The sequence below is a fragment of the Juglans regia genome, chromosome 8, assembly GCF_001411555.2.
Source record: "Juglans regia cultivar Chandler chromosome 8, Walnut 2.0, whole genome shotgun sequence".
Lineage (NCBI taxonomy): Eukaryota > Viridiplantae > Streptophyta > Magnoliopsida > Fagales > Juglandaceae > Juglans > Juglans regia.
Window position 1 is genome coordinate 3,559,382 of NC_049908.1, and position 20,378 is coordinate 3,579,759.

Genomic DNA, 20,378 nt, shown 5'->3' on the forward strand with positions numbered 1-20,378 from the left:
CTCAGCCTTCTTCCTCAAGATATTGTCAAATTGATTAACAAACTCTTTTAACGTAATGCATGAATGAACAAAACCGTCAAAAAAGGCATTCATGCTTTTACTATGTTGTGTGGCGCTCATTCCTTTTCAAAATGCATCTTTTAAATACACTGGTACTCAATGCATCCTTTCTCTGCATAGACTTTGTAGCTATGCATGATCATGCAAGTTGTAGGTGTCAAGAAATAAATCCCAATGCTTCTCGAACTCCTCTGTAGTTTGACAGTCATACACACAATGCTAAAGTGTACTTTTGAGCTGCCCACTATTGTATTGAGTATTGGAAGCCAATTTCTCTAGCAATTTCCTCATAATGTGCCACAAGTAGTATCTATGACATGTCTGGGGGAAAACAATTAAAATTGCATTTTTCATTACCCTGTCTTGATCTATTATTATCATTTTTGGATCTTTATTTTCATGAATATGTCTAGTTAAATTTTCAACTAAAGTTGGAGATGAAACCTCAATAAAGACTAGTAATATTATTTATGAGACTAATTTTTTCCAAATTATTTATGTGTTCAACGATATATTGGTTTTGATTCATATCAATTAAGAGTACAATTAAGATTTCACAACATTTATGACAGTTAGAGGTGTAAATTACTTCAATAAAGGTAGTTCCCATTAACTTCAACAAAGTAGTGTAGAAAGAGTAGCTAGGTAGCCTGCCTAAATACCCACGGTGAATAAAAAAAGGCACAATGAAAAGATTGTAATAGAAAGAGAAGTTTTATGTCCCATGTTTCTTACCATGCATCATCCTTTCATCATCTTCTAATGTAGATGGTAGATAGATTCTTCTAGTGGATGTGATAACTGGCTACATTGAGTAAACTCTCGAGACATATGTTGTGAAAATGATGCAAAAAAAGTAAAGTAAAACAAGAAATCAATCATACAACATAAAGATTTAGGTAATTCGGCAACGTGCCTGCATCTATGGAACTGTTGAGAATTTTATTATCCTGAAGAATGACAAAACACATTGTGGAGTGAAATATACTATTCCAAACTAGCCATATTGTTCATAATAAACATATATATAGGATTGTATGACGGAAATCCTAATTTCACAATTACCATGTTATTCGCTCAAGCGAATTCTCTGTATAATGTTCGCTAGAGCAACATATCGAACAAACTTTCTGTCTAAACTTCATTAATTCGAATGACCTATCGCGCGAATGTTGAGAAAACTTTCTATCTAACGATTCTCAAGTCACAATTAAACAATGTCAAAAAAATTTCCCAGCCCAAGCCTAATTGAAAATCAACAAAAAAATAATAATAAATAAACTTGACGTATCCTTATCTGATCGTGTCATCAAATTGAACCGCCATAAAAATAAACCAATCTTCCCAAACCCAACAACATATCTCATCATGAATCAAGGCATAGGAGTACATGGCTTTCACAAATGCAGAAATGAGGGGAAAAGTAAAAAATGGGTATAATGACAATTGGAAAAGAATGAAATAAGAGTTCTAATTTTATTAATGGGCAGGAAAGAAATAAAAAAAGGCAAGGCCGGATCGACAATGCCAACTCCTGTGTAAAAAAGGACAAAAATTAAGATTGGAATCTTGCATTAATCTGATTGATTGGTTCAAGGGATGACTACTGCATCAAATTAATATATGAATGCGAGTAGTGGCAAAAAGGTGTCCGTCACGATTGTCCACGTTTACTACAACATGAATTCTCGAGACAATTCTTCGTCGTCGACGATATATATATTGAGAATAATTTGAGATTCAATTTGGAAAAAAAAAAAAAAAATTCTAGATCGAACTGCGCCATTGATTATTTATGGGCAGTAGTACTACTATTACAATTTTCTGAAAAATGATCCATATAACATATAAAAATGGTCTGTAGCTAAAATAATATTGTCACGCGATGATCTGGGCTGGATATTTTAGAACTTTAATTATTGAATATTATATATATATATATCAAACGTACCCATCAGCAATTTAAGCATTATTAATGGTTATTACATCAATATATAATTATTAATTTATTTTCACCAGAGAATATTTTCTCTTCCGATATTATATATTAGTTAATTTAATTAGAGCTGGGCGAGGCGTTGAATATCAAATGGATAAGAATCAGTTGGAAGCAGAGATCTGTATGCTCTTGCCGCAGTAGCCGAATATGCGGTTTCATGCAGTTGGATGCGCTTCATCCCAGAAAGCATATTGGGTCCTGTTGCTGCATGCAGTCTTTCCAGAACGTATGCATTGCGGCGCCAAGGCCTCTATTGAATGGAACCTGCGCGCAGAGACATGCACACAGGATTCAAATTTCATTCCATCTCCATGCATGCGCGCAGTACATATATAATACATATATATTAACTTCAACAACGACGTCATACGTTTTTAAATTTATTTTTCTGATGCGTTTTTGAATTAGCTATATATATATATATATATATATCGTGCACTGTTCATGCAATATTGTTTATGCGTGCGTAGTTGACTCATTTGGATCGATGCATGCCACTTTTTGTGTAACTAAATAATTTATAATTACTCGTGTTCTTCCAGATTCATTCAGAATCCCCGCTGCGCCAGATGCATAATTCACACCCTAATTAAGAACTTTCTCCACCGATCCGACGATAGCTTTAGCGTAGGGTGGGATGGAATCCTCAGGAAAACCCAGTTCTTCCGCTGTAATAAAAAAAAGTGTTCAAAAGTTAGCATGATCTGTGTCTATATATATATCTGAACAAGTTCATTCTAGAATCTGGAATACTGTTCAAATTAATTATAATACTATTAAAAAATTAAAGAAAATTTATCTATAATACTTTACATTTCTAAATTTTAAAGAACTAAATATGTTTTAAGAAAAAATATTAAAAACATTGTATCTAAACATATTTTTGTCAAACTATTTTAATTAGTCATGTAATTGATTTTCTATTGAAAAGGGATATATATTTAGTATTTTAGTGATATATGTCGCACTCCTTTTGAAAAAAGTATATAAATATGAATTAATTTACATGAAAAATATTAATTTTTTAATAATAAACTCTATTATTTTTTAAAAAAAAAGTGTGTGAATTTAGACAATATTTTAAAACTGTATTTAACATATTATTTGTGTAAATATATAAACTAATAATATACACGTGAATGAATTATATATACGTACGTAGTACACAGGTACAAGTGCATGCATACCAATTCTACCATCGAATTATGTTACGGCCGTACGCTGCCCAACACGATAATTAGATGCCGATAAAGTCTTCATGCAAGTGTGCAATTTATAATAAGTTTGTAGCCAGCCCACGCCGCCATCCTCATGCTTCGATCTGGTTGGGCAAGTTTGGTGCCATTTTTTTTAATTACCTCGTAACAAATATTAATTAATTATCTTGCTTAATCGGGTTAGGTAGATATTCAGGTTAATTTCCTATTCGACTTCGCAAATCTAGCCAGAATTCGATTACAACTATTTCATAACCATTTGATCCCAATTTTACAATGAAATATTTTAATACGTTTTCTTTTCTTTTTTTTTTAATGTAAACATAAATTTAATTTCCAGCTTGATCATATTGAAAGATCAATATTTTTGTTGGGAATAACTGTAGATCTAAGACTAACTCGAAGTATAGTACGTAGCGGAACTAAACGAAAGAAATTGATGACAATCACACAAAAAGAACACTAAGAATTAAGTGGTTCGACTCAAAATGAGCCTACGTCCACTGGTGGGATCGGTATCGAAGATTTCACTATCAACAAAGATGGAGTACAGATGAATACAACAAAACTTCACAAGGAAGTTATCTCTCAAAACTCACTCTATAACTTCTCTCTCAAGAAAACACTAAAAACAAGTGAAAAAATTGATTTCTGAAGTTATTAGAAGAAGTGGGCGCCGTTTGGTATTTATAGGAACAGTAATGTTCACTTCTGTGAACATTGGCTCGAGCGAACACTCGAGCAAGTGTCGAGCGAACGTAGGTTTTCTGTACTTCGCTCAAGCCAACAGTCGAGCGAGAGTCGAGCGAAGCTCTCTGACTTGGATACCGCTCGAGCTGCATGTCGAGCGGATATCGAGCGAAACTCTCTGTCTGAATTCGCTCGAGCTGAGTGTCGAGCAAATGTCGAGCGAAGCTCTCTGTCTTCATATTGCTCGAGCTGAATCTCGAGCGATGCTTGAGCGAGACTCTCTGTCTGACTTCGCTCGAGCCAAGTGAAACTTCGCTCGAGCGAACCTACGACACATGCACTGTTCCATCTGAATTCAAGCCACCCCTTAACAATTTTCTTGGTTCCCAAACGAAATAGTACTTCAACTATATATATATATATATATATTAATTGGACTAAGAAAAAAGATGCATGGAAGAATTATGGATCATATATATCATGTTATAATAAGTGTGTGCATATATATATATAATATATATACGTATATATATAAACTTATGTAGAAATTAAGATCAGAAAATGCATATATATATGTACCAATGAAATCCAGCAGATTACGACCGTTGGTAAACCTCCGGCCAGTCGGCCAGCCTTTGGGGAAATCAATCCCATATGGTTGATAATTGGATTTTGCCGTTGTCGTCGCAAGGTTGTTATTATTCCCATTTTTTGGAAAGGGAGTCCCCAAATATGAACAAACAAGCTACTCTTTTTTTTTTTTTTTTTTTTTAAAAAAAGAGTTGGGCCATATGTCCAAAAGTGATTCCTCCTTAATTTTATTCATAAATCCTTCCTAGTGACGGAGGAAAACTGTGGAAATAACAAACAAGGTACTTGCAGGCCGGGGCTGACCATTAGCAAAATGTTGCTGCAGGAAGTTACTTGACACCAGCAAGATCAAAGCTGCAAGCTGCATGCAGCTTCCCTAGTATTACAAGCTGCCAATATGCCATTAATGACAACGATCGAAAACAACTAATCAAGGAGATCACTTCGATCGGAAATATTATATATGAGACTGTAGTAGTACGTAGTAGTTATGAGAAAGGAAATCAGAAGTTGAAGGCCGCGAAATACTTGGAACTCGATCTCATGTTACAAAACTTAATTTACAAGGCCGGGGATAACTATTTATAATGGCCAGATTTCGACTAGTCACAAGCTGGCCGGATCTAATTTAATGGGAGTAAATTAATGCTTTTGAATAAAGAATATAATAAGATTATCGCCCCCTGCATGCATGCATGCATTTTTATCGTGATCCGCCACAAATCTTGACTTGAATAATGCAGAGGATTATATAAGAAGAGAAATGATTTGTACAAGTCTCAAATAGACAAGTTTTGTTCATGTAAATCATTGTAAAAAAGTGAACTCTACCTTAAAAAATGATAAAACAAAAAAGAACTATTCTTTATTAATGAGATCTACTTTTTTATAAAACACTTGTATGAAACTTATCTATTTGAAGTTTGTATATAGCAATATTACACCAGTTAGTTAATTATTTTTCATCGGTACTGAGAAAGAAAATCATTATAAAGGCTACCACATTTTCTCATAAACTTCAATATATATATATATATATGTATACATACATGTATCTAGAAAGTATTTTGTACAACCCAAAAAAATGGTACATCCAGTTACCACGAAGTACTCCTCAACGATCGGCCTATATTGATCAATTAGACTGCAAACCACTTTATTTAGCGGTACTCTCTAGCTTCTTATAAACTCGATTCAGCCAAAGAAGAAAAGGGTTTGGATCACTTTTAGATATGTTTTATGCTTACATTGTATATATCGATTAATGTACTTGAAAATTCGTGGTTGCCGATTATACGTACTACTAATTAATTAAAGTTAAAGTCGTTAATTTATTGTTTCGATCGATCGAATACCTTTTTTTTCATAGAAAATTAATGGCTACAATTCATTTATAATATGAGATGGAAACCCACAACTTTCAACGTCCTCTAGTGCGTAAGAGATCAGAAGGAAATGCGTGCCGTTAGCCTAATTAAAAGGCATGATAACCCTCTATATATGTCTGATATTGCATGCACAACTAGCATATACGTACGTAGAAAGTTCACACCTAGCCGCTAGCGTAACTATGTTCAACATGTCAAGCGGAATGTGCGGCTAACTACAAAGAAATTATTAAAATAAAAAAATTGGTGTAACAGAAGCCCAAGAATCATGGCCAATATCGTTCATGAAGATTCTGCAGTAATATTATCAAAGACATTGTATCATGTGTAGTCGTACTTGGTTTGTCTAGCAATTTTCTTGTCGAGTGTTATATATATACAATTACAAAAAAAAAAATGATATAAAAATAATTTTATAAATTAATGTAGTTTTATATAATCCGTCATATATATTTTATAATAAAAATAAATTTATAATCTGATAAATTATATTCTATGCGTGCATATAGAAACATATCAATTTATAAGATTAATTTTATGTGATCATGACTTTGTGATTATATATATTATTTCTCATCTTAATTGCCATAGCCCCTAAGACACGTACAGGGAATTCGAAAGAATCTGCCCCCATGCATTAATTTAGGAGACGTTTGGATTCGCAAGACATCTCAACTCATCTCAACTCATCTCAACTCATTTGACTAAAATTCTTTAAAATGGTCTATATTAGAAGAGACAAAAGATAAATATATATATTGGTTGCTAGCTACATACAGTAACTCTATGTTTATATGATTACTGTTCACCTTCTATTAAATAATTTATATTAATTTCTCTCTCATTTTGTTGCTACATAACAATTGCACCACTAATTATTATTATTATTATTATTATTATTATTATTATTATTATATATAGGTGCTTGTATTCATACAATTTACAATTAATGAATTTGAATTACAAAATATGAGAAAAATAAATTAGATAAAAATTATAAAAAAATATTAAATTAATAATATTTTATTATTGTTTTGACTAATAGATGAATTATCCGATATGAGAATCTCTCTTGAATGAAATAAATAAAAATATAAATATGTGATTTTAACTTTGCCTTTGTGATCTAAGCCACCGAGAATGCTCTTAGGAGAAATGGGATGATTTTTAATTAATAGGAAAGAAAGATTAATTAGTTTATAAAAAAAAATTATATTGGAGCAGTCTTATTTTTCGATCTTAATTCTATCATCTTTATACAAAAAAGAGTAATGCTTTCTAATTAGTGATTTTTATGTCAGTTAATTAAGGCAAAAGCCACATAATTAATAAAATGAACAGCGACATTTCTTATACATAAATGAAAAGTAATAAGCCATATATACTCAGAAATCTCTAAAACCCACAACCCTCTTAATAAATCCTCTAAGATTTTCATTGAAGCTGTGCATGCAGTGATACGTAGTACTACTACTGGTGGGTTTATGAGTACATGAGTTGGAGGTGCAAATTACTTCAATAAATTAAGGTGGTTCCCGCGTTAACTTCAACAAAGTAGCTGCGTGGAAACTGGAAAGAGTAGGTAGGTAAATATATAGACTGCTCAAAGAAAAAGTGTGCGCAAGTTGCGTAATTCTTTTGAAAAAAAATAAATAATTTTGGAATTCATATGAAAAAAATTTAATTTTTTAATAGTAAACTATACTATTTTTCAAAACGATTGCGCGACACTTGCACGCACTCAACAACTGTATCTAGCATTACTCTGCCCAAATACCCATGACGATTAAAAAAAACAAATGGGTCGGCATGATCATAGTTTTTGCGCACTCGACTACTATATCCAGGGATAAAAGAAAGAGAAGTTTTTGCCATGATCATCATTTCACCATAATTTCTAACGTAGATAATGGATAGAGTTTTTTAGTCCATGTGATTGGCTACGTTGAGTAAACTCTCGAGACATACTTTAAGAATAAGAGTGGCAATATGTGATACGATCCATGAATCTAATATGAATATGATATGAAATTAACTAGTTTGGATTTGATATTAATGAGTTGACCTGTTAAGACACGATTTATATACATATCAATAATGGTTTAACTCGCTTAAGTACTCAAAATCAACCCATTTAGATTTTATTTCAAATTTCAAATTTTATTTTTATTGAGTTGTAATATTGATATTTCTCAATATGCTTATGTTTTTATTATTGGGATTGTATTTCTAGATCTATGCTCATATTTGTTATTATAGGGTTTGTAATATTGGTTTTATTATATATTAAAATTTGAAAATAATTATATATTTTATTAATAGTTAGTCTTATTTTTTTAAGATATTGTGATTACTGATAAATATAAATTTTAAATTTTATTTAAAATTATGTTAATAATGTCAAATGAGTTATATATGCGTGTTAGTTCAAAACATTTACATGAAAATAGTTTAAATGAGTCGTGTCGTGTTAACATATTTCTAATTAATTATTAAATAGATCAAAACAGGTGATACGAAACGACCCGTTATCTAAATAAGTCTGGTTAAGGTTTGAAAGTTAGATACATTAAACTTAACAAGTTGGGTTCAAGTTGAACCATATAGTCAAATGTTCATAATTTGACATTATGAGCTACCAGAAAACACAAATTGCCACCCTATTCAAGAATCAAGGCATGCATAAGAACCGTGTGTTTCACAAATGCCAGAAATGAGGAGGAAAAGTGAGAATGGGTACGACAAATATTGGAAAATAGTGAAATAAGAGTTCTAATTTCATTAATGGGCAGGAAGAAATAAAAGATTAAAAAAAAACAAAAAAAGGCAAGGCCGGATCGACAATGCCAAATCCTGTGTAAAAAAGGATAAAAATTAAGATTGGAATCTTGCAGGACTGCATCAAATTAATATATTAATGCGAGTAGTGGCAAAAAGTTGTCCGTCACGATTGTCCACGTTTACTACCTGGGAAAGAAAAAAAAAATAAACATGAATTCTAGAGATAATTCTTCGTCAACGATATATATATTGAGAATAATTTGAGATTCAATTTGGACAAAAAAAAAAATTCTAGATCGAACTGCTCCATTGATTATTTATGGGCAGTAGTACTACTATTACAATTTTCTGAAAAATGATCCATATAACATATAAAAATGGTCTGTACCCAAAACAATATTGTCACGCGATGATCTGTTGCTGGATATTTTAGAACTTTAATTATTGAATATTATATATAGATCAAACGTACCCATCAGTAATTTAAGCATTATTATTAATGCATGGTTATTACATCAATATATAATTATTAATTTATTTTCACCAGAGAATATTTTCTCTTCCGATATATATTAGTTAATTTAATTAGAGCTGGGCGAGGCGTTGAATATCAAATGGATAAGAATCAGTTGGAAGCAGAGCTCTGTATGCTCTTGCCGCAGTAGCCGAATATGCGGCTTCAGTTGGATGCGCTTCATCCCAGAAAGCATATTGGGTCCTGTTGCTGCATGTCTTTCCAGAGCGTATGCATTGCGGCGCCGAGGCCTCCGACACTTGACAGCAGGCCGCATTTGAGACTGTAATGGAACCTGCGCGCAGAGACATGCACACAGGATTCAAATTTCATTCCATCTCCATGCATGCGCGCAGTACGTAACCTCCAAATTAAAGATTAAGAAGAAGAAAGAAAAAGATAAAAAGTAAGTAGGTCATGTACCTGGAGAGCTGGTTAACGAAATTCCAGTAGAGTTTATGAATATAAAAGTAGCATTAATGGTGTGATTGTTATTGAGGTCGGACACCAGTGATTTAAGCCCATTATTGAAAAGCATGACTGCCTCGTTGATTTTGTCGACACATCCAGAAATGTTAGCTCCGTACATTTTCACTTCATACGGAATACAACCGAGCAGACCCAGTCCATAAACGACTACTTTCCTTGCTTTACGCCTGTGCAAAGTCTAACACATCAACGTATATAATTACTTAGATCGGATTCAAGACTCAACAGGATCAAATTTATATAAATAATATATTATGTTCACAAAATATTCTTATAAAATTAATAAAAATCAAAATTTACAATTTTATGACATCGATCTCTTTGTAAACCAAGCATTTCTTTAATCGTGTAGATATAATATATATATATATATATATAAATATATTAATACATATACCAACCCTTAATTGCTGAGAGAGTTTTCGAAGGAGAATTTCAGCGTATTGAGAAGGGGTATATATGCGACTAGCAGGGTAGAACTGCGGCAAGAAGTAGTTATTGATGTAGTCATTAGTGCCGATTGCAACCGAGTATATGCATTTGTTTAGGAGTTGAGTGGCGTTCTTCTTTCCCAACTTGTTGATAATGCGCGACACCGTTTTTTGGTGATTTGTCAACTGCTCATTCATGGGTATCCGATCACCCTGCAAATATATATATACATATATATATATATATTAACTTCAACAACGACGTCATACGTTTTTAAATTTATATTTCTGATGCGTTTTTGAATTAGCTATATTGATATACATATATATCTTTCGTGCACTGTTCATGCAGTATTGTTTATGCGTACGTAGTTGACTCATTTGGATCGATGCATGCCACTTTTTGTGTAACTAATAAATAATTTATAATTACCCGTGTTCTTCCAGATTCATTCAGAATCCCCGCTGCGCCAGATGCATAATTCACACCCTTAAGAGCCTTCTCCACCGGTCCGACGGTAGCTAATTTAGCGTAGGGAGGGATGGAATCCTCAGGAAAACCCAGTTCTTCCGCTGTAATGGAAAAAAGTGTTCAAAAGTTAGCAAGATCTGTGTCTATATATATATATCTGAACAAATTGTTGGTCTTCATTCTAGAATCTGGAATGCTGCACAAATTAATTATAGTAGTATTATTAAAAAAAAAAATTTATGATCTATAGTACTATGCATTTTTAAATTTCAAAATGATTTATTAAATCAGATATTATTATTATGAATTGATTGTAAAAGTAATAAATATATATATTTTAAAAAAATATTAAAAATATTGCATCTAAATATATTTTTATCGAAAGACAAACTATTTTAACTAATGTATCTGATTTTATATAGAAAAACGGTATTTAGAATTTTAGGGTATATATGCAACTCTATTGCATTCCTTTTAAAATATATATATATATATATAAATATAAATTAATTTATATAAAAAATTAATTTTTTAATAATAAATTATGTTCTTTTTTTAAAAAAAAAAAAAAGTGCATGAATTTACACAATATTCTAAAGGTGTAACTAGCATTATTTCGTGTAAATATATAAACTAATAATATACACGTGCATGAATTATATATACGTACGTAGTACAAGTGCACACAGTACCAATTCTACCTTCGAATTATGTTACGGCCGTACCCTGCCAAATACGATAACTAGAGGCCGGTAAAGTCTTCATGCAAGTGTGCAATTTATAATAAGTTTGTAGCCAGCCCACGCCGCCACCCTGCGTCGATCTGGTTGGGCAAGTTTGGTGCCATTTTAATTTTTTTAATTACCACGTAACAAATATTAATTAATTATCTTGCTTAATCGGGTTAGGTAGATATTCAGGTTAATTTCCTATTCCACTTCGGCGAGAGGTGTAATTGATCCAGTTTGATCTATTTTAGATAAAATTTGTGATCAAATTGGTGATATGTACTGATTTTATATTTTTAAAAACTGATTCCATACCCGTTACGTATCACTTAAACCGGTACTTCCAGTTTTATCGATTCTGGCTCAGTTCGATCTAGTTTTTAAGTTTTAATATACTACATTATATATTATATAATATATATAATAATATATTATAGTATATAATACTATGGTGATAATATAGTGTAGTATATTATAATATATATTATAATTATATTATAGACTATAGTGATATAAGATTTTAAAATTTAAAATTATATTAATTAGTAATTTATCATATAATACAAAATTATTTTATATACAATTATATATTATATATAAAAATCAGATACAAAATAAAAAAATTATAATATATATGAACCGGTCCGGTTCGGTCCGGTACAATTTTAGAAAAAGAAAAATTAAAATTAGACCGATTTTGACCGATTTTAAGAAAAATAAAATCGTTACTTGACCAAACCCACCGGTTCAGTCCGTTCTGATTTACCGGTTCACTGGTTTGTTTTTTACACCCTTATGACTTCGCAAATCTAGCCATAATTCGATTACAACTATTTCATAACCATTTCCCAATTTTACAATGAAATATTTTAATACGTTAATTTTTTTGAATTTAAACATGATCAATTTTCCAGCTTGATCATATTGAAAGATCAATTTTTTCTAGGTTCCCAAACGAAATGGTACTTCAACTATATATTGGACTAAGAAAAAAGATGGAAGAATTAATTATGGATCATATATACCATGTTATAACAAGTGTATGCATATATATATAATATATGTATATATATAAACTTATGTAGAAATATTTAAGATCAGAAAATGCATGCATATATATGTACCAATGAAATCCAGCAGATTACGACCGTTGGTAAACCTCCCAGTCGGCCGGCCTTTGGGGAAATCAATCCCATATGGTTGATAATTGGAGTTTGCCGTCGTCTTAAGGTTGTTATTATTCCCATTATCGGAAAGGGAATCCCCAAATATGAAGAAACAAGGTACTTGCAGGGGCTGACCATTGGCAAAATGTTGCTGCAGGAAACTTGACACCAGCAAGATCAAAGCAGCAAGCTGCAGCTTCCCTAGTATTACAAGCCAATATGCCATTAATGACAACGATCGAAAACAACTAATTAAGGAGATCGCTCCGATCGGAATTATATTATATGATGAGACAGTAGTAGTACGTACTAGTTCTGAGAAAGGAAATCAGAAGTTGAAGGCCGTGAAATACTTCATGAAACTCGATCTCATGTACAACACTTTACAAGGCCGGGGATAACTATTTATAACCAGATTTCGACTACTCACAAGCTGGATCTAATTTAATGGGAGTAAATTAATGCTTTTGAATAAAGAATACTAGTTTATAGCCCCCTGCATGCATGCATGCATTTTTATGATCCGCCACAAATCTTGACTTGATCATGCAGAGAAATAGGAATAAGTTAGTTAATTAAAAAGTCTTGACAACCAAAAAAAAATGGTACGTACTACATGATCCAGTTACCATGAAGTACTCCTCAACTCGGCCTATATTGATCAATTAGAGTACTGCAAACCACTTTATTTACCGGTCTCTAGCTTCTTAATTCGATTCAACCAAAGAAAAAAAGGGTTTGGATCACTTTTATATATGATTTATGCTTGGAAGCACTGGGATAGATGCTACAAAGCTAGGTATGAACACAAGGGTGTTATGGTTGAATCAGTTTGGCATGTTATTAAATTATGGCTTCGTAAAATTATGCACCTGATCATGAAAGTTTCTAGGATCTCCAAGCAGAATGTGCATATTTTAAATCGTCTGAATATTCCGATTTTACCAATAAAACCTAAAAAGGTTCGTGTGGTGAAATGGTCTCGACCTCAGCAGGGTTGAGTGAAACTTAATACTGATAGTAATAGTTTGGGTAATTCTGAGCCTACAGGAGCAGAGGTGTTATTCATGATGCCTGTGGTAATTTACATGCAGCTTGGGGCAGAGCTCCAATAATTTTGCAGAAATTAGAAGTTTGGTAGAAGAGGTTCATCGATATTATCAACTTAGTTTTTATCAGATAGAGATTGAGACTGACTCTCAACTTCTTGTTAATTGGATCACTAAATGAAATTGTAATATCTAGTATTTAGAAGATTTATGGGATGAATTACATGTCTATTTATCTTGCATAGAGTATGTTCATGTGATTGGCTTGCTTGTCATGCAGGGAGCTGGGGGTTCAAATTTAGATTGGTCAAGTGATAGTGATATGTTACCTAGCCAGTTAAGAGGTTTTATTCATATGGACAGAGTTGATCTTCCTTATTTGCGGATCTCATAGTGTTATCCCAGGTATGGTGCTTTGGTTTATTTGTTTTTTTATCATTTTTGAATGTGCCTTTTCTTGCAGGTTTTCTGTTTTGCCCAGGGTTGTTTTTGGTCTGGTCTTGGAATTTGTGGTTTACTTTGTACTTTATAGGTATTTGGTATTTTGGGTAGATATTTTTAGTTTTTGATGCATGGGTTTTGGCTTTTTTGTTTATCTGTATCCCCTAAGCATCTGGAATTGTAATAATCATTATTTTCTTCTGTCACAAGTGAGTGCTATCGATTAAATTAGGGGTACCGTCCTCTTTTATATATATATATACAAGGAAATAAAATAGCAACTAAACATGGAAATAAAATAATGGAGATTCAGCTTGCCAATTCAAGCTACATAGTCAGTTAGCTGTACGTTCGGTCTGGTAGCCCTTATGCTCCTACGTGGCATTGCTTCATGTGTAATCGTAGCATTTGCCCCCTCTGCGAGAAGAACCTTGTCCTCAAGGTTAAAGGTAGGAAATTGCTCCTTAATAGTCGAAAGCGGTTCCCAGGTGGCATCTTCTGCTGGTAAAATATTCCAACGAATCAATACTTCCTTGACCTGCCCACTAGCACTCTGGACCCAATGTGAACCCAAGACCTCTTCAGGTTGTAGCAGGGTACAACGGTAGTATCCCCAAGACGACGCTTCAGGAGGGATACATGAAAGACAGAATGGGTTTTAGCATCAGGAGGCAATTGGAGGCGATAAGCTACGATGCCGATGCGCTCCAGAACATGATAGTGCCCAAAAAACTTGTTTGCTAGCTTCTGCTACGGACGCTTAAGAACATAGTATTGACAGTAGGGCTGTAATTTCAAATAGACCCAATCACCAACGACAAAGACTTCATCCCGACAGCCTTTATCAGCTTATTGTTTCATCCGATTGCGAGCAATAGCCAAATTAGTCTTGAGTTGACGGAGAATGCCGTCGGGAGCAATAAGAGCACTATCAACTTCAGCTACAATAATGGAACCTGGTACATAAGCATTCAGAATGGGAGGAAGGCAGCCATAAAGTGCTTCAAATGGGGTCATCTGTATGGAACTATGAAAGTAGGTGTTGTAGGAGAATTCGGCCCATGCGAGAAAAGCTTCCCACCGTTTCGGCATCACATGTACAAAGCAGCGAAGATACTGCTCTAAACAACTGTTTACAACTTCGGTTTGGCCGTCAGTTTTCGGATGATAGGCAGAGCTAGTGTGCATCGTTGTGCCCTGTAAACGGAAGAGCTTGCACCAAAAATGGCTCATGAAGATGCGGTCACGGTCACTGACAATGGAAGATGGGAAGACCGTGGAGTTTGACCACATTCTGGATGAACGCATCAGCAACGTCTCGAGCTGTATAAGGATGGGCCAATGCAACAAAGTGGGCAAATTTAGTGAGCCAATCAACGACCAAGAAAATGGAATTCTTACCCACTGATTTAGGGAGGCCACTGATAAAATCCATGGCAATCAACGACCAAGAAAATGGAATTCTTACCCACTGATTTAGGGAGGCCACTGATAAAATCCATGGACACATTAGTCCACACCCCTGATGGAATTGACAATGGCTCGAGCAGGCCGGCTGGATGTCGTGTGTCATATTTGTTCCGTTGGCAAGAGTCGCACTGTTGGATGTGAAGCTAAATGTCTTTTTTCATGCCCCGCCAGTGAAAAAACAAGGAAAGCCGCTTATAAGTGCAAAGAACGCCTGAATGCCCACCCACGGTACTATCATGAAATTCACATAAAAGAGCCTCTTTAATGGCCGGAGCCTTAGGAACTAAGATGCGACCCTCCCGCATGATGCACCCATTTTTCAAACTGTAACCAGCAACAAAGAATGGGTCTACATGCAGTTGACGTTCCAAAGGACCCAAAATGACGTCCTTTTTTGTAGCTTCCCATAAATCATCCCAGATCTCTCATATCGGTCCAGAGATGGCAACCAATTCATGGTCTAAGCTGCTGCGCGAAAGTACATCGGCCACACCATTTTCCCTCCCAAGTTTGTAGATGATCTCATTATCAAATCCCAAAAGCTTATTGTTGCTCTGGAGTGGTGATGCAATGTTCCAAGAGATAACAAAGGCTTTTTTGGTCAGTACAAATATTGAATCTTCTTCCCAATAAGTAGGGTCGCCAAGATTTGATGGCCTCCAAAACTGCAAGCATCTCCTTCTCATAGGTGGACTAAGATTTCTTTGCTGGTCCAATAGGTTTGCTAAGGAAAGCAATTGGCTGACCGCTTTGGGAGAGCACTGCACCCACGCCTACCCTAGAAGCATTTGTTTCGATCATGAAATCTTCAAAAAATTAGGAAGAGCCAAAATAGGGGTAGTCGTCATAGCAGTCTTCAAGGAAGTAAAAGCACGTTCAGCATCGTCACTCCATGCGAACTACCCTTTTCGTAATAACTGGGTCAATGGTCCTGCAATGAGGCCATAATTTCCCACGAATTTGCAATAGTATCCTGTGAGATCGAGAAATCCCTGTAGTGCGGTGATATTTTTGGGCTGAGGCCAACAAAGCATAGCATCAATTTTACGAGAATCCACCCTCATGCCGACCGGAGTAATAATGTGGCCGAGGTAGTCCACCTCTTGTTGACCAAAAATACACTTGGAGGGTTTGATGTAAAAGGAATGCTCGACCAATATCCCAAGAGTAGTCCGAAGATAGCATAGATGATCCGACTAAGATTTACTGTAAATCAAAATATTATCAAAAAATACAAGAATAAAGTGATGTAAATGCACCTTAAAAATTGAATTCATGGCAACTTGAAATGTTGATGGCGGGTTCCAAAACCCAAATGGTATCACCAAATATTCAAAGTGTCCAAGGTGTGTGTGGAAAGCCGTCTTATGGACATCATCCAGGTGAACCCAAATTTGATGGCAGCTCGCCCTGAGATCCAATTTAGAAAAATACGTCGCGCCAAATAATTCATCAAGCATATCCTCGATAGTAGGAATTGGAAAACGGTCCTTGATAGTCGCCTCATTCAAGACTCGATAATCGGTACAAAAGCGCCAAGTACCATCTTTTTTCTTAACCAACAAGACTGGTGACGAGAAAGGGCTAGTACTGGGGCGAATCAATCCCATAGACAAAATCTCCTCCACTTGGCATTCAATTTCATTTTTTTGAAGTGGGCATAGCGACATTGACGGGCACGGATTCATTCTTTAGCAAGATGCGATGCTCAAACATTCGTGAGGGCGGCAATTCATGTGGAGTCGTTAACACCTGCTGGTGTTCCAATAAAATAGCCTGAATTTCTTGAGCTAAATTTGGAGTGGGATCCACTTGGAGTGCTGAATCACTCTCGATCGCAACCAAGCAAAATAGTTCAGCGCCGTGCTTCCATTCCTGCAACAAAGAATTAACGTCTACAACCAAGGAGGGACCTATGGCGTCAGCCTGAATAACAAATTTGCGAGTGCCAATATTAAATTCCATAGAGCGGCGGGCATAGTCATGAACCACACATCCCAAGCCTTCAAGCCATTGATAGCCCATAACGAGATCCAAGCCCCGAATAGGTAAGGCAAATAACGTTGTCTCGAAAGAAAACCCTTGAATGCAAATAGGTACCTTCTCATATGTGGCTTGATAGGTGAGTTTTTCCCCACTAGCAACTCGGACATAAAATAGAGTGATAGGTGTAACCGCGAGATTCAAATGATTAACCACTGCTTGGTTAATAAAGTTATGGCTAGATCCTCCGTCGATCAATGCATTAATTTCCTGCCGGTTAACCATAGCACGGACCCACATAGTATGATTGCCTAAGCTCCCTAACAATGCATGGAGAGAAATAAATGGGTCTGTTGGCGTATTAGTCGAAGACGTTTCTTCGTCATAATTCTCTTCCACGTCGAGTGGAATATCAGCCTCGATGAAACATGATTGAGCTTATTAGCGATGTCCGAGAATAAATTTCTCGTCACAGTTAAAATAGAGATTTTTCTCGTGTCGGATTCGCATCTCATGAATGATAATTGTTTCACTGCATTAATGAGTAAAGGCTTAGCAGTTGGCAACGAAGTAGTGGAGTTGGTGGGGACAATAACGCCCACACAGCGAGTATTGGGGTGAACACTGCCAGACGATTTGCAGACCCTCTGTAACTTCTCATCCTAGCATTTGGCCAAGTCGATAGCACTCTTCAATCCCTTAGGCCGAAACATACGAACCTCAACTGCAATGTCTTCCTTTAAACCTCTCATAAAAGCGCCTAACAATGCTTTCTTTGGCCAGCCAGTCACTCGATTAGCCAGTCATTTGAATTCTTGTTGGTACTCACGAAAAGTGCCCTTCAATTTAATTTTGCTAAGTGCCTCATCAAAGTCTTCGAAATCCATAGGTCCAAAGCGGTGCAAAATACCCTTCTCAAATTTGTGCCATGAGATGGTTTTCCCGTCATGAGAATGGGTATACCATTGCCACCATTGGTTGGCTTCACCCTCGAGATGGTAGGAAGCGAGCGTCACCTTCTTCTTGCCTTGAATTTCTTGAGTAGCAAAATATTGCTTAGCACGGTCAAGCCAAACTGTTGGATCTTCACCTGCAAAATGAGGGAAGTCAAGCTTCATGCGAGAATGCATGCGCAAAGTCTTGTCTGTAGCTGCAATACGACCATTTTCAATTCCCATATCTGACAGTTGAGAGGAACGGGAGCCATCGCTCTCGCCTTCATCGGACTCGCCAGTGTCAGAACTCCTGGAATTGGTGGAACATGGTGATGATGGTGGACTATTCTTGGGCAGTTGGCAGTTTGAAACCTTACGGCGATGATCTGAAGTCCAAACAGAGGAGTGGGAGGCCAACTCTTGAAGAATAGTTTGGGCGGTCACACTCGCCTCTTGCATAGCTTGCATACCGTGGCACAATTCCAACACAGCTCATTCAAGTTGCTCAAAGCAAACCTTATTTGTCTTTGCGGGATCAGCCATGGGCAGCAAAAAGGAAAATTATACGACTCTTGATACCAATTGATAGGTACAAGCACCAGAATTCTCTGCTCACGGTGTAGAGAGACCTTCTCTCAATTCACGGTATTGAAAAGACCAAGATTTTGTTAATAATTGATTGCATAAAAACTTCCAACAAGTTCCATGGTTTGTTATAAATCGTTTACATCAAATGAAATAATGGTTGAATAAAGAAAGAATACCAGCAAGGAAATAAAATGATCTAGCGTAAGAAAATAACAACTAAGAAGGAAATAAAATAGCAACCAAACATGGAAATAAAATATTAGAGATTCAGCTTGCCAATTCAAGCTACATAGACGGTCAGCTGTACGTTGGGTCTGGTAGCCCTCATGCTCCTACGTGGCGTTGCTTTATGTGTATTTGTGTCAAGGTGAAGATCCTGCAATAATATTATCAAAGACAATATTGTACGTCATGTAGTACTTGATTTGTCTCGCTCACAATTTCCTTATCGATGAGTGCTATATATAGCTATAAAAAAATTTTATATAAATAATTTTATAAATTGATGTAATTTTATATAACTCATCGTATATATTTTATAATAAAAATAAATTTATTATAAAGTATTTTTATATAATCAGATTAGATTATTTCTAGTCTTAATTGCCATAGCCCACAAAACACGTACAGGGAAAAAATCTGCCCACATGCAGTAATTTAATGTTATTCCAACATTGAGTACTCCACCTCTTTAATACCACACCAATTTAGGAAAACGGAGAAAGCTAGCTAGCAATATAATGCTAATTACCTGGATATTAGAGCATTTTTATTGTCTTAATCAAACGTAAATGTAAACTAAAATTTGACTAATAATTCTTAAAAATGGTCTATATTGAAAGAGACAAAAGATAAATATATTGCTCGCTAGCTACAGCAACTCTCTATGTTTATATGGTTACTGTTTACTCTCCATTGAATAATTTATATTAATTTCTCTCTCATTTTGTTGCTACATAACAATTGCACCACTAATTATTATTATTATATATAGGTGCTTATGTTCATATATACAATTTACAATGAATTTGAATTATAAAATATAAGAAAAAAAATTAGATAAAAATTATAAAAAAAAATATTAAATTAATATTATTTTGACTAATAGATAGATAATCTAATGCGAAAATCTCTCTTGAATGAAATAGGTAAAGAGTAAAATATGTGATTTTAGCTTTACTTTTGTCTAAGCCAACGAGATCATGCTCTTAGGAGGAACGTCCAAGGACGATTTTTAATTAATAGGAAAGAAATTAAGATTTGTTTATACAAAAAGAATATGGAGCAGTCTTATTTTTCGATCTTAATTTTATAATCTTTTTACAAATTAAAAAGAGTAATGCTTTCTAATTAGTGATTTTTATGTCAATTAATTAAGTCAAAAGC

General features: G+C 34.7%; 1 protein-coding gene across 2 annotated transcripts; it reads right to left on the reverse strand.

Moving 5' to 3' along the window:
- Positions 1 to 9,083: 9,083 nt before the first annotated feature.
- Positions 9,084 to 12,875, reverse strand: LOC109005116 (GDSL esterase/lipase At1g29670-like). Of its 2 annotated transcripts, none has more exons than XM_035693667.1 (5): positions 12,509 to 12,875; positions 10,594 to 10,733; positions 10,131 to 10,373; positions 9,664 to 9,907; positions 9,084 to 9,535 (listed from the first exon to the last, which is right to left on the reverse strand). In XM_035693667.1, the coding sequence occupies exons 1-5, from the start codon at positions 12,750 to 12,752 to the stop codon at positions 9,312 to 9,314; spliced, it is 1,095 nt and encodes a 364-aa protein (XP_035549560.1). In that variant the 5' UTR covers positions 12,753 to 12,875; the 3' UTR covers positions 9,084 to 9,311. The 2 variants fall into 2 exon arrangements, with proteins under 2 accessions (XP_035549560.1, XP_018839455.2); XM_018983910.2 differs by having other exon boundaries at positions 12,485 to 12,875.
- Positions 12,876 to 20,378: the final 7,503 nt, after the last annotated feature.